At 44.6% G+C, this 12,236-nt stretch overlaps 1 protein-coding gene across 1 annotated transcript; it reads left to right on the top strand.

Moving 5' to 3' along the window:
• Nucleotides 1-138: 138 nt before the first annotated feature.
• ift20 (intraflagellar transport 20 homolog (Chlamydomonas)) lies at nt 139-10,751 on the top strand. Its single transcript, XM_085964836.1, has 4 exons — nt 139-361; nt 7,692-7,777; nt 8,337-8,440; nt 10,296-10,751. Exons 1-4 carry the CDS (start codon nt 235-237, stop codon nt 10,375-10,377), a joined length of 399 nt encoding a protein of 132 aa, XP_085820962.1. The 5' UTR covers nt 139-234; the 3' UTR covers nt 10,378-10,751.
• The last annotated feature ends 1,485 nt before the right edge of the window (nt 10,752-12,236 follow it).

Here is a 12,236-nt window from a genome sequence, read left to right as displayed (position 1 = left end):
CGAGCATGCGCAGTTCGAGGCGCGCCGCTCGCTAACCCCGCCCTCCCGGCGCGAAGTGATTGGCAGTTCTAGTCGAGCATGCGCAGTTCGAGGCGCGCCGCCCGCTAACCCCGCCCACCGCGAGGAGTGACAGTTCCAGTGACTTATGCGCGACGCTGACGTAGGCGTGCGGTGGCTGGGGCTCGGTCGCCGTGGCAGCGGTTGCCGGAGGGAGGAGAGAGGCGGCTCGGTCTGATGGCGATGGAGGCGCTGGGGGAGGCCGGCCTGCACTTTGACGAGCTCAACAAACTGAGGGTCTTGGATCCAGAAGTGGCACAAAACACAACCGAGCTGAAAGAGGAGTGCAAGGACTTTGTGGAAAGTAGGTCCGGGGAGGGAGCTTGGTTACCATATGGAGGGGGGGCACCGGCAGAAAGACTTGCATTTATATAGCGCCTTTCACCACCTCTGGACGTCCCAAAGCGCTTTACAGCTGAAGTACTTTTTGAAGTGTAGTCACTGTTGTAGGAAACGTGGCAGCCAATTTGCGCACAGCAAGCTCCTACAAACAGCTTCTTAGGCAGTCCCTCGGAACCGAGGACGACTTGTTTCCACATTAAAAATAAGTTCTCAGGTGACTGATGAGTCCAATGCGGGACCTACAGTCTCTGTCACAGGTGGGACAGACGGTGGTTGGAGGGGCGGGTGGGGTGCTTGGGTTGACGTGCGCTCCTGGCGCTGCCTGCGCTTGGCTTCCGCTTGCTCCCGACGAAGAGACTGGAGGTGTTCAGCGCCTTCCCTGATGCTTCTCCTCCACTTTGTGCGGTCTTGGGCCAGAGATTCCCAGGTGTCGGTGGGGATGTTGCACTTTTTCCAAGGAGGCTTTAAGGGTGTCCTTGAAGCGTTTCCTGTGCCCACCTGGGGCTTTCTTGCCGTGTCGGAGCTCTGAGTAGAGGGCTTGTTTTGGGAGTCTCATATCGGGCATGCAGACGATGTGACCTGTCCGTCGGAGCTGATTGAGTGTGGTCAAAGCTTCGATGCTGGGGATGTTGGCCTGAGCGAGAACATTGTCGTTGGTGCGCCTATCCTGCCAATGGATTTGCAGGATCTTGCAGAGGCAGCGTTGGTGGTACCTCTCCAGTGCTTTGAAGTGCCTGCTGTACATGGTCCATGTCTCTGAGGCATACAGCAGGGCGGGTATCACTGCTGCTCTGTAGACCATGAGCTTGGTGCCGGGTTTGAGGCCCTGGTCTTCAAACACTCTCTTCCTCAAGCGACCGAAGGCTGCACTGGCACACTGAAGGCGGTGTTGGACTTCGTCATCGACGTCTGCCTTTGTTGACAGTAGGTTCCTGAGGTATGGAAAGTGGTCCACGTTGTCCAAGGCCTTGTCGTGAATTTTGATAATTGGGGAGCAGGTTGGTAGAGGACCTTTGTCTTACGGATGTTTAGTGTGAGGCCCATGCTCTCGTATGCTTCAGTGAAGTTGATGATGGTTTGGAGTTTGACCTCCGAATGTGTGCAGATGCAAGCGTCGTCTGCATACTGTAATTCGACGACAGAGGATGGGACGACCTTGGATCTGGATTGGAGGCGACGGAGGTTGAACAGTTTCCCGTTTGTTCTGTAAATTAGCTCCACTCCAGCGGGGAGCTTACTGAGGGTAAGCAATGTGAGCAAAAATCACAAACAGCAATGTGATAATGACCAGAGAATCTGTTTTTGTTATGTTGGTTGAGGGATAAATATTGAATCATGGAAATTTACAGCACGGAAGGAGGCCATTCGGCCCATCGTGTCTGCGTCAGCCGACAAAGAGCTCTCCACCCTAATCCCACTTTCCAGCACTTGGTCCGTAGCCTTGTAGGTTACGGCACTTCAAGTGAATATCCAAGTACTTTTTAAATGTGATGAGGGTCTCTGCCTCAACCACCCTTTCAGGCAGTGAGTTCCAGACACCCGCCACCCTCTGGGTGAAAACGTTTCTCCTCAAATCCCCTCTAAACCTCTGATCAGTTACTTTAAATCTATGCCCCCTGGTTATTGAACCTTCTGTTAAGGGAAATAGGTCCTTCCTATCCACTCTATCTGGGCCCCTCATAATTTTATACACCTCAATTAAGTCTCCCCTCAGCCTCCTCTGTTCCAAAGAAAACAAACCCAGCCTATTCAATCTTTCCTCATAGCTAAAATTCCCCAGCCCAGGCAACATCCTCGTAAATCATCTCTGCACCCTCTCTAGTGCAATCACATCCTTCCTGTAATGTGGTGACCAGAACTGCACACAGTACTCTAGCTGTGGCCTAACTAGTGTTTTATACAGTTCAAGCATAACCTCCCTGCTCTTATGTTCTATGCCTCGGCTAATAAAGGAAAGTATCCCATATGTCTTCTTAACCACCTTATCTACCCGTCCTGCTACCTTCAGGGATCTGTGGACATGCACTCCAAGGTCCCTCTGATCTTCTGCACTTTTCAGTGTCCTACCATTTATTGTGTATTCCCATGTCTTGTTAGCTCGCCCTAAATGCATTACCTCACACTTCCCCGGATTGAATTCCATTTGCCACTGGTTCTGCCCACCTGACTAGTCCATTAATATCTTCCTGCAGTCTGCAACCGCCTTCATTATCAACCACACGGCCAATTTTTATATCATCTGCAAACTTCTTAATTATACTTCCTACATTCAAGTCCAAATCATTGAAATATACCACAAAAAGCAGAGGACCCAGTACTGAGCCCTGCGGAACCCCACTGGAAACAGCCTTCCAGTCACAAAAACACCCTTCGACCATTACCTTTTTTTTTCCTGCCTCTGAGCCAATTTTGGATCCAACTTGCCACTTTGCCTTGGACCCCATGGGCTTTTACTTTCGTGACCAGTTTGCCATGCGGGAACTTATCAAAAGCCTTGCTAAAATCCATATAGACTACATCAAACGCACTCGGTTTAACGACTCATCCAAAAGACGTCAGCCATGGCTCAGTGGATAGCACTCCTGCCTCTGAGTCAGAAGGTTGTGGGTTCCTCTGACCTACTCCAGAGACTTGACACAAAAATCTAGGCTGACACTCCAGGGGAGTGCTGCACTGTCGGAGGTGCCGTCTTTTGGATGAGACGTTAAACTGAGGCCCCGTCTGCCCTCTCAGGTGGATGTAAAAGATCCTATGGCACTATTTTGAAGAGGAGCAGGGGAGTTATCCCTCAACCAACATCACTAAAACAGGTTATCTGGTCATGCTCACATTTCTGTTTGTGGGAGCTTGCTGTATGGAAATTGGCTGCCACGTTTCCTATATTACAGCAGTGACTACACTTCAAAAAGTACTTCATTGGCTGTAAAGCACTTTGGGACATTTGGTGGTCATGAAAAGCGCTATATAAATGCAAGTCTTTCTTTCTCCGACAGTCCGCATTCCCTCAGCATTGCACTGGAGTGTCCGCCTAGTTTCTGGAGTGAGACTTGAACCACAACTTTCTGACTTGGAGACAGCTGATACCTCGAAGTATAAACTTCTCTGGGCATTAATGGAGCAGGTACCAGAAGAAATTCTTCTTGCAAAGAGTGATGTGTGCCTGGAACTATTTTTCGGGGTGGTAGGGACACACACAAAAGGGGATTTAAAAATCAAGTTGGATGGCAGACTGGAGAACTCTGCTCAGTTCCCATCTTCTGTACTGCGTCCACTTCTAGTCACTGAGAAAGAAAGACTTGCTTTTCTATAGCGCCTTTCATGACCTCAGGACGTCCCAAAGCGCTGTACGGCCAATGAAGTACTTTTTGAAGTGTAGTCACTGTTGTAATGTAGGAAACGCGACAGCCAATTTGCGCACAGCAAGCTCCCACAAACAGCAATGTGATAATGACCAGATAACCTGTTTTAGTGATGCTGATTGAGGGATCAATATTGGTCAGGAGACATTCAAGTGCTGGAGGCAGTGCAGTGAAGAGCCACAAGGCCTAGTGTCAAAAGTCTGACTTCATGAGGAAAGACTGGGGATTTCCTGGGCTTTTCAGCATCTGTGAGGTGATCTTATTGAGGTATATGGTCGTTAAGGGAATAAAAAAGCTATATCTATAATAATTAAATTAATTTGGGACTGTAGTACAAGTACACAGGATCAAAGATAAATTTAGGAATGATATCAGGAAGTTTTTCCACACACAATGATCAATGCAGACCCAGCGAGAGTAGGGGAAAAATCTTGGAATCATTTAAGAAACAACCAGATGAGGGGACTGTAGAGTCTTTCTGGGTGGATGGAGTAAGAAGGGCCAAATGGTTTTGCTTATCTGTAGTTATCTTGTGAATGAAGGGCTATGGGGAGAGAGAGCAGTGGGAATAGTTTTGAATTGCTTGAGCAAAGAGTTGGCATAGACATGATGGGCTGAATGGCCTCCTCCTGTGCTCTAACTACCACCAGGAATGGTGTCTGCAGACTGGCTATATGGTAAATCGGGAGATATCCTGAGTGCCCACGTGAATGGTTCTATAGCGCTGGATTATGTGAGAATCAAGAGGAATCTTGCACCCTTTTGGGGAGGCAGTCCGCCCCTGTTCCTTGGATTAAATGGGCTGTTTTGTCCATGACTACTATTCCAGACCTGCTGACTCGCCTTTGTTTTTGAACAACCTCTCTCATTTCTTAACATACAGACACATCTCGTGTCATAGTTTACTGGTGTATTTTGTGTTAAAAGGAATAAATTAATGATTTGTGGAAGCCTAATGCAGCCCCCGAGACCCCAGCAAATTTGTCTATGGCCTGAATCTTATTGACAGTTTCGCTACATACATCACCGTATTTCAAAGTAATTCACTGTATGTAAAGCACTTTGAGATGCTTCCGACAGATGTGATGAGATGTTATATGAAGTCTGAAATTTTTCTCGGGTTGAAAGAACTTTAACTATCCATCAGGTCAGGGGAGAGGAAATCACATCCTGGGGCCACACCTGTGAGAATAAGGTCCTGAGCCTCAGTTACTGAAGCTCTCTCTGAATCATCTGTACAATGTGTGGAGTCCTCTGAATCAAAAGTAAGGACTCCACACTCAACTGACTGCTGTATCAGTGTTGCGTGAAACCTGGAATGGAGTTTGCACCCTCTTATCTTTCTTTGCGGTTTGGCAGACAATCAGTAGGAGTGATAGCCCTTTAACACAGTAAAACATTCCAAGACACTTCACGAGTATATTCGGAGGAGATACTAGGAGGGGTTACTAAAAGCTTGGTCAAAGATGTAGGTTTTAAGGAGGGTCTTAAAGGAGTGCGAGAGATGGGGATTGGTTTAGGGAGGCAATTCCTGAGCTTAGGGCCTAGATGGCTGAAGGCATATCCGCCAGTGGTGGGCGAAGGGAGTGGGATATGCATAAGAGGCCAGAGTTGGAGGAACGCAGAGTTCATGGAGGGTTGTTAAATTATGGAAGAGAATTCTGGAGTGGAGGGAAGGAGGATGCACAGTGGGCCCGAGTTGGAAGAGTGGAGTGTATGAGCTGGGAAATAGGAGTTGGGAAGGTTACAGAGGTAGGGTGGGGTGAGGCCATGGAGGGCTTTTTAAATGAGGTTAAAGATTTTGAAATCAATACATTGCGAACAGGGGGCCACTGGAGATTGGTGAGGTCGGGGTGATAGATGAGCAGGACTTTGTATGGGATAGCACATGGCTGGCAGAGTTTCAAATGAGTTGGAGCTTGTGTAGGGTGCAGGCTGGCAGGCCGACTAGGAGACCCTTTCCTCTGATTCAGCCTCACCAAGGATGTTGATCTGGTTACTTCCAATTAATAAAAATGTTTCCAGCACTGATTCCCTCACCTTGACAAACTTACAAAGCAAATATCTGCTTTTGTAATGACTGGTCCAATATAATGCTGTCCCATGTAAAATAAACAGAATAGGGCCTGGATCTAAACTTGACATTTTTACAGCATCTAAAATGTCAACTTTCTTGAATGGGTTAAAAACAGTGAGAGGAGAGATGCTGCATTAAAGATTGAACAAATGCCAGATAATGCAAATATTCAGAGCCAACTATATATAAACTATAATTGGATTAACTAGCTAAATGGACAATTATGATAAGAGGCTTTGTCAATCTGAGCTTGAAACACTGTCTGTGGTCTATGACACGATTACAGAAAAGCTTACTGTGTAAACAATACATTTTAATGAATGATTAACAGCACGGCGGGAGCTAATGTAAAATGTAGACCAGCACAGGAGGCTTTCTAGAAAGGAAACCCTGACGAAGGGTTTCGACCTGAAACGTTGACTCTATTTCTCTCTCCACGGATGTTGCCTGGCCTGCTGAGTTTTTCCAGCATTTTCTGTTGTTATTTCTAGAAAGTGTTGGAAATGCTCTTCTGTAAAGCGTTCCTTGCTTCCAGTGTTAGAATTAACTTGTATATCATAAAATATTGATTTGCTTTAAACTCCTGTATTAGGGGAAAAAAGACGTGTGAATTGGTAACCCAAACGAGGTTTTCTGCACTATTTAATGTTAAGATCAACGGCACAAACTCAGATTGACAATCAAACCACATCCTTTCCGTGTTTCACACCCACCTGTGACGGGAGTGAAATACAGGAAGCCTGTGGTTTGATTGTTTTGGCTGAATTCAAAGGCAGTCTAGACAGGTAAGGTGACAATCTCTTCACTCATTAGCAGATAATACTCTCGTCCCAAGAGAAATATTTCTGTGAGTCTCTCTTCATTTCCCAATAGAGTGTGGAAAACAAACACCCTTTTGTAATCGGCTGACGGGAATTTAGACACCATAAATCTAACTTACAGGAATACCACCAAAACTTGCCAGCAGCTGAATTCAGATTTTTCAGGATGCCTTGCTGTTGACAAATTGTATTTTTTTCCTGTTGTAACTCATCGGGAATTCTGTACCAAGGTATCAATTATTGGAGAGCATTTAACAATACACCTTATTTAAAATCTTGAAATAGTTTCAGGTAAGAACCTCTCATTTTGGAATTGTGTTGAAAAAGATGCATGATGGAGTACCATTATACTCCAGGTTTAGTGCAAGATTCATATTGCTATGTTGGTAAATATGACATAAAATTTGGATTAGAGTGCAGCGCAGTCTTGCTTCCATTGCCTTGAGTGAGACTGCGTTAGATGGTAGTCTTGCACTGGATTATTGTCATCTTTGATTCCAACACAACAAAAATTGCTGAAACCAAGTCATCATGTACTGCAGGTGCAGCATAATTTGGACACCGTTTAGCATCCAGAGGTTTGGCCAGTATAGCTGGGCCAAAACAATGTAAAGGAACAATGGTGACAATTCAAGGGGGTGGGACTCTCGAGCAGTGTTAGACCTGGATAGTGGGTGTCTCATGGAGGGTGGGAGGTTAGGTGCACTTTTTAGTCAATACCAAGAGACTTCGTCAGAACTGGAAAAAGTTCTGACGAAAGGTCACAGACCTGAATCGTTAACTCTGTTTCCCTCTCCACCGATGCTGCCTGACCTGCTGAGAGTTTCCAGCATTTTCTGCCGTTATTTCAGATTTCCAGCATCTGCAGTATTTTGCTATTGTACCAAGAGAGACTTCCTTGTAGAAGCAAAGGTTGAATGCTCACTCATTCAGATCCTACCAGTTGCTGAACAATTCATGTATTGACATGTTGTAGCCAATTATCTTGTGGTTATAATGTGTAATTTCACAACAATTTTTTAATTTTTTTTTCAGAAATAGGCCAGTTCCAGAAAATTGTTGGTGGTTTAATTGAGATAGTCGATCAGCTTGCCAAAGAAGCCGAGAATGAAAAGATGAAGGTAATGTTCCTCTAGAGACAATACTGAAATTGTGTGTGTAGTAGGTACTTTAACAGTAAGGGAAATGGTGGCGCTATCAACTTCTCATTACTAATTCAAACTGTTACGTTTCATCTTAACGAACCTTGGAATGGTCCAACAGCAGGAATGACACCATATGGTAACGTGATCCAGTGTAGGAATGTACAAGCCCGTGTATTACGCCTACCCCGAACAAAAAATGACAGAACTGGGCTCAAGTGATGTTTGAGATAACATGGATTGTAGTTATTACCCATGAAGGTTGATTACAAAATAGTTTGCTCCGTAATAAATACCTGTAACAGGGGCAAAGTACAGCGATATCCACCTTGTTGTCTTCGGGTGTAAAATTTTTCTAAATAATGAGTTATGGAATTTGCACACGAGAGCACAATTTTAGAGAAGCCTGTGCTTTGTGGTTGGGGAATAAGAATGCTGCCCATCATGGGGGAATCTAATGGAGCAAGAGAAAATAACGGGCTTGGGGGATTATTAAAGGTCTCATCAGGTCGTTGATTAATTCTGTTGTCATCTACAGGCCATAGGTGCTAGAAATCTTCTGAAATCAGTTGCTAAGCAAAGAGAAGCCCAACAGCAGCAGCTCCAAGCTTTAATAGCTGAAAAGAAAATGCAGCTTGAAAGGTTTGTCGAAATCTTGTATCTTTTACTAATACTAAAAGAGAATTGAGCAATATTGCAGTGCCTTGCATCAAGCCATTAAATGAAGCCATCTTTCTGCTGTTACATTATTTTGCTATTAAATGTCCATCATGTATTTTATATTTTTGTAATGCGGTTGCTCACCGAAGGAGACGAGTAAGTAAGCTAAACTGTTCATTGTGACTTAAGCCATACACAAACTATATGGAACTTGGCCTACACAAGCTGCATCAGCATAAGATACCCCTGCACACCAACAAGGCCAAAGAATGCAAACATGTAAGGTGTACGGCTGGTTATATTTTTTTTAATCAAAATCTCCTTCATTTTAGAATTGCTACCGCATTCCCTGATGGATGGCCATTCCTCGGTCTCGGTCTCTGGTTCTGTCTCTCAACTGATCGCTCAGAAGTGCTGACAGCAAGCTGGGTTGTGACCTCCACCAACCTAATTTTCTTTTGCTTCCTTCAGTCTGAATGGCTCTGAGGGGTTACAGCAAACTGAGCCACTTTTCTTGGCTTCTCTAATTTAGAACTAAATATATTTATTTTTCATTTAAAAAAAAAAAAAAATCTAGTTTTTGCAACCACCTATGGAGGTGGTATTAAAAAAAAACCCCAACAAGTTTCAACAACAACAACTTGCATTTATATCGCGCCTTTAACGTAGTAAAACCTTCCACGGCGCTTCACAGGAGTGTAAACAGACACCGAGCCACGGGAGACATTAGGGCAGATGGCCAAACACTTGGTCAAAGAGGTAGGTTTTAAGGAACGTCTTAAAGGAGGGGCAGAGGTAAAGAGGTTTGGGGAGGGAATTCCACAGCTTGGGGCCTAGACGGCTGAAGGCACAGCCGCCAACGGTAGGACGAAGGAAGTGGGGGGGGGGGGGGATGCGAAACAAGCCGGAGTTGTAGGAATGTAGAGTTCTCGGAGGGTTGTAGGGCTGGAGGAGTTTACAGAGAAAGGGAGGAGTGAGTTCATTGAAGGATTTGAACACGAGGATGATGAGTTTCATTGTGTAGAAATAGGTAGTAATGTACAAAGAGGTGCGTCTGTAATATGGAGTTTAGTTGACTGGACTAAACTGTGTAAGGACAAGGGGAAGCTAGTAGGTTCATTGTACGGTTAGATTATGAAGCTGTAGTTCTGATTTTTTTTAAATGAAACCTTGTTTCGCAGTTTCCTTACAATCTTTTTCTGTGACTGAATGAAACCAAGTTGAGTGGCCATTTTGTAGGGTAATTATCAGCCAATTGGAATTGTCGTTTGTGTTGACCCGTTATTAACATATTGTAGGTGTCAGAGCTGTGCAATAAACAAGTGGTGATGAAGTCAAGTCGCCTTCACAGTAATATTTGAGTACCCCAAATAATTGTTAAATATGTAAAATTAAGCTGGACAAGAGCCAGAGCACAGTAACCCCCCGCCCCCCACTCCTTTCTATCTCCCCACACTGGGCAAATCTCAGGCCAGCTATATTGCCACATTATTTACAGCCAACTCTGTCAGCTCTTCGACTTTACACGAGGTGTTCGCTCACTCAAATTTTCCCCATGTTTATTCTTCAACACTAATGAAGATTTAGATTTTTGTAAAGAAAAACATCATTCTGTACTGAGCGTCTCAGTTATACTTCAGTTTTTTTGGTCTCAATTTCCGAATGTTATCACAGGCCGTGATCTGCGCAGTACTCAGTCTTCATAGCGGGGATAAACATGGAGATGCATAAAGGTGCAGCTTTTTTTTTCCAGAATAGACTATTAACAAATGTATCACTTAGATAAATGGATTCTTTCTGGGTGCAATGTGTAACACGGACCATTCTCTTTTTACAGGTACCGGATTGAGTATGACGCACTGTCAAAAGTAGAAGCTGAGCAAAACGAGTTCATTGATCAGTTCATTCTTCAGAAATGAAATGGGAAGGAGAGACACTAAAGAGAAGCGGGGTTTTTTTTCTGCAACAATGGTGAAGTTTGCAGTGATTATTCCATTATGACACATTCCATCAAACCAGTGATTTTACACGAGGTGGATTTTTGCATTGCCTCTTCATTTTTCAATGACTATATATATATATATATATATATCTCTCAAGCAGTTATTTCTATAATGCAGGTTTGTATGTGGTTGTTTGGACTACATAAGCAATTTGTAACGATTTTAATATCCACTTTTTTAGGATGGCATTTCCACAAGCATCAGAACACGTACGTTACACATGTAAATATTTTGTTAGCCCTTATTGTTTTGTATATTTTATGTTATTAATAAATAGTTTCTTCAAGTTGCGAGATCATGGGTCTACACATTTCTCACCGAGTGCCCTTTTGACAGCATTAATAAAACTGATATTTTAAGCTTGGCCTTCGCCACCACAACTGTTTCTGATGTCTCTGCACTGCAGGATTGCCTCTGATGTAAAGAATGCTGCCGGAAAGCAAACTTGCACCATAAACTAGTGCTAACCCCCCCAACAGGAAATATAGACAACGGGCACCAACATTTGGTATTGGGCTGTGAGCGGGTTGACCTCTTAGCCTTTCTATGTAGTAATAAGTAATGTGGTTTCAGCATTGCTGGCTTACCTGGACCTACCTTCTCCCTCCCCCAACACTGCAGGTGGTCAGTGGCCAGATCCACAAAGTAGGGAAAGTGACTTTGCAATAACTGCACATATGTGAGGCTTTTGCCATTACCTCCATGGTACAGTTCACAGGTTGTGCGCCAGCAGCTTTAAACCCACACTGTGGTCTCGAATAGGCATTCAAGTGCTGGGGACACAGGATTATGTGTGTTCCCCGGCTCCGAGACCCAGAGAGGCGCACGTACCGCCCATTGTTTGTCACTAGAGTCCTCAGTATAAACGGAGCAGATTTGGTAGTGAAAACTAGCACAGCACGTATATCCCTTTAATATTATTGAACCACTTCCATTCCATTGCCCCACAGTGTGGTAAATTCTTGGAAACATCCCACTCACAAAGAACACAATCAGATTAATTCCTCAAGATCAGCCACAAGCATGTAGGTTTGAGGATTATGTCATTAGTCCTATTGAAAATTCAGTCACTTTTACAGAAGTAAGTTACTGGGGTAATACTTCACCATAATTTCATGGAAGTCTACTTTTTATTACCTATTATATTAACTGTATAAAGGCTCCCGAGACCCAGGTAAGGCCTCAGTGCGAGAATCGGCGGGAATCGCAGGCTGAGCGACTGTATAAAGGCTCCCGAGGTAAGGCCTCAGTGCGAGAATCGGCGGGAATCGCGGGCTGAGCGGCTGTATAAAGGCTCCCGAGACCCAGGTAAGGCCTCAGTGCGGGAATCGCGGGCTGAGTGGCTGTATAAAGTCCCCAGAGACCAGGTAAAGGAATACCAATCTCCAGTCTTGGAACTCGGAGGGAAGGAGAGAGGTAAAAAGTAATCCAAGTGTGACGTCGCCAGAAAGCGGGTAAGTGATTGGTTGGTAAGTATTTCTCCCTTTTTAAGCTTAAATCTCTTTGGTTTATAGTTTCTAAGGTGTGATATTCACCATCTAGAATCAGGGCAGAGGGTATTTAAGAATAATAATAAATTTAATTAATTACATAGAATGGGAGATCAGGTGATGTGTTGCTGCTGCAATATGTGGGAGCTGGTGGACACCATTGATGCTCACGGTGATCACATTTGCAGTAAGTGTTGGCTGTTCGAGGAATTCCGGCTCCGTGTTGAAGAGCTGGAGTCCGAGCTTCAAACACAGACACATCAGGGAGGGGGAGAGTTACCTGGA

This window comes from Somniosus microcephalus, chromosome 22, assembly GCF_052327205.1.
Source record: "Somniosus microcephalus isolate GS21.2 chromosome 22, FLI_Smic_1.0, whole genome shotgun sequence".
NCBI lineage: Eukaryota > Metazoa > Chordata > Chondrichthyes > Squaliformes > Somniosidae > Somniosus > Somniosus microcephalus.
This window is presented reverse-complemented; position numbering and strand designations above follow the sequence as displayed.

Bases quoted from the DNA above. Each gene is read 5' to 3' on its own strand.
- ift20 (XM_085964836.1), top strand. From the start codon at position 235: ATGGCGATGGAGGCGCTGGGGGAGGCCGGCCTGCACTTTGACGAGCTC. The intron at 362-7,691 runs GTAGGTCCGGGG...TTTTTTTTTCAG, and splicing joins GTGCAAGGACTTTGTGGAAA to AAATAGGCCAGTTCCAGAAA. The intron at 7,778-8,336 runs GTAATGTTCCTC...TGTCATCTACAG, and splicing joins CCGAGAATGAAAAGATGAAG to GCCATAGGTGCTAGAAATCT.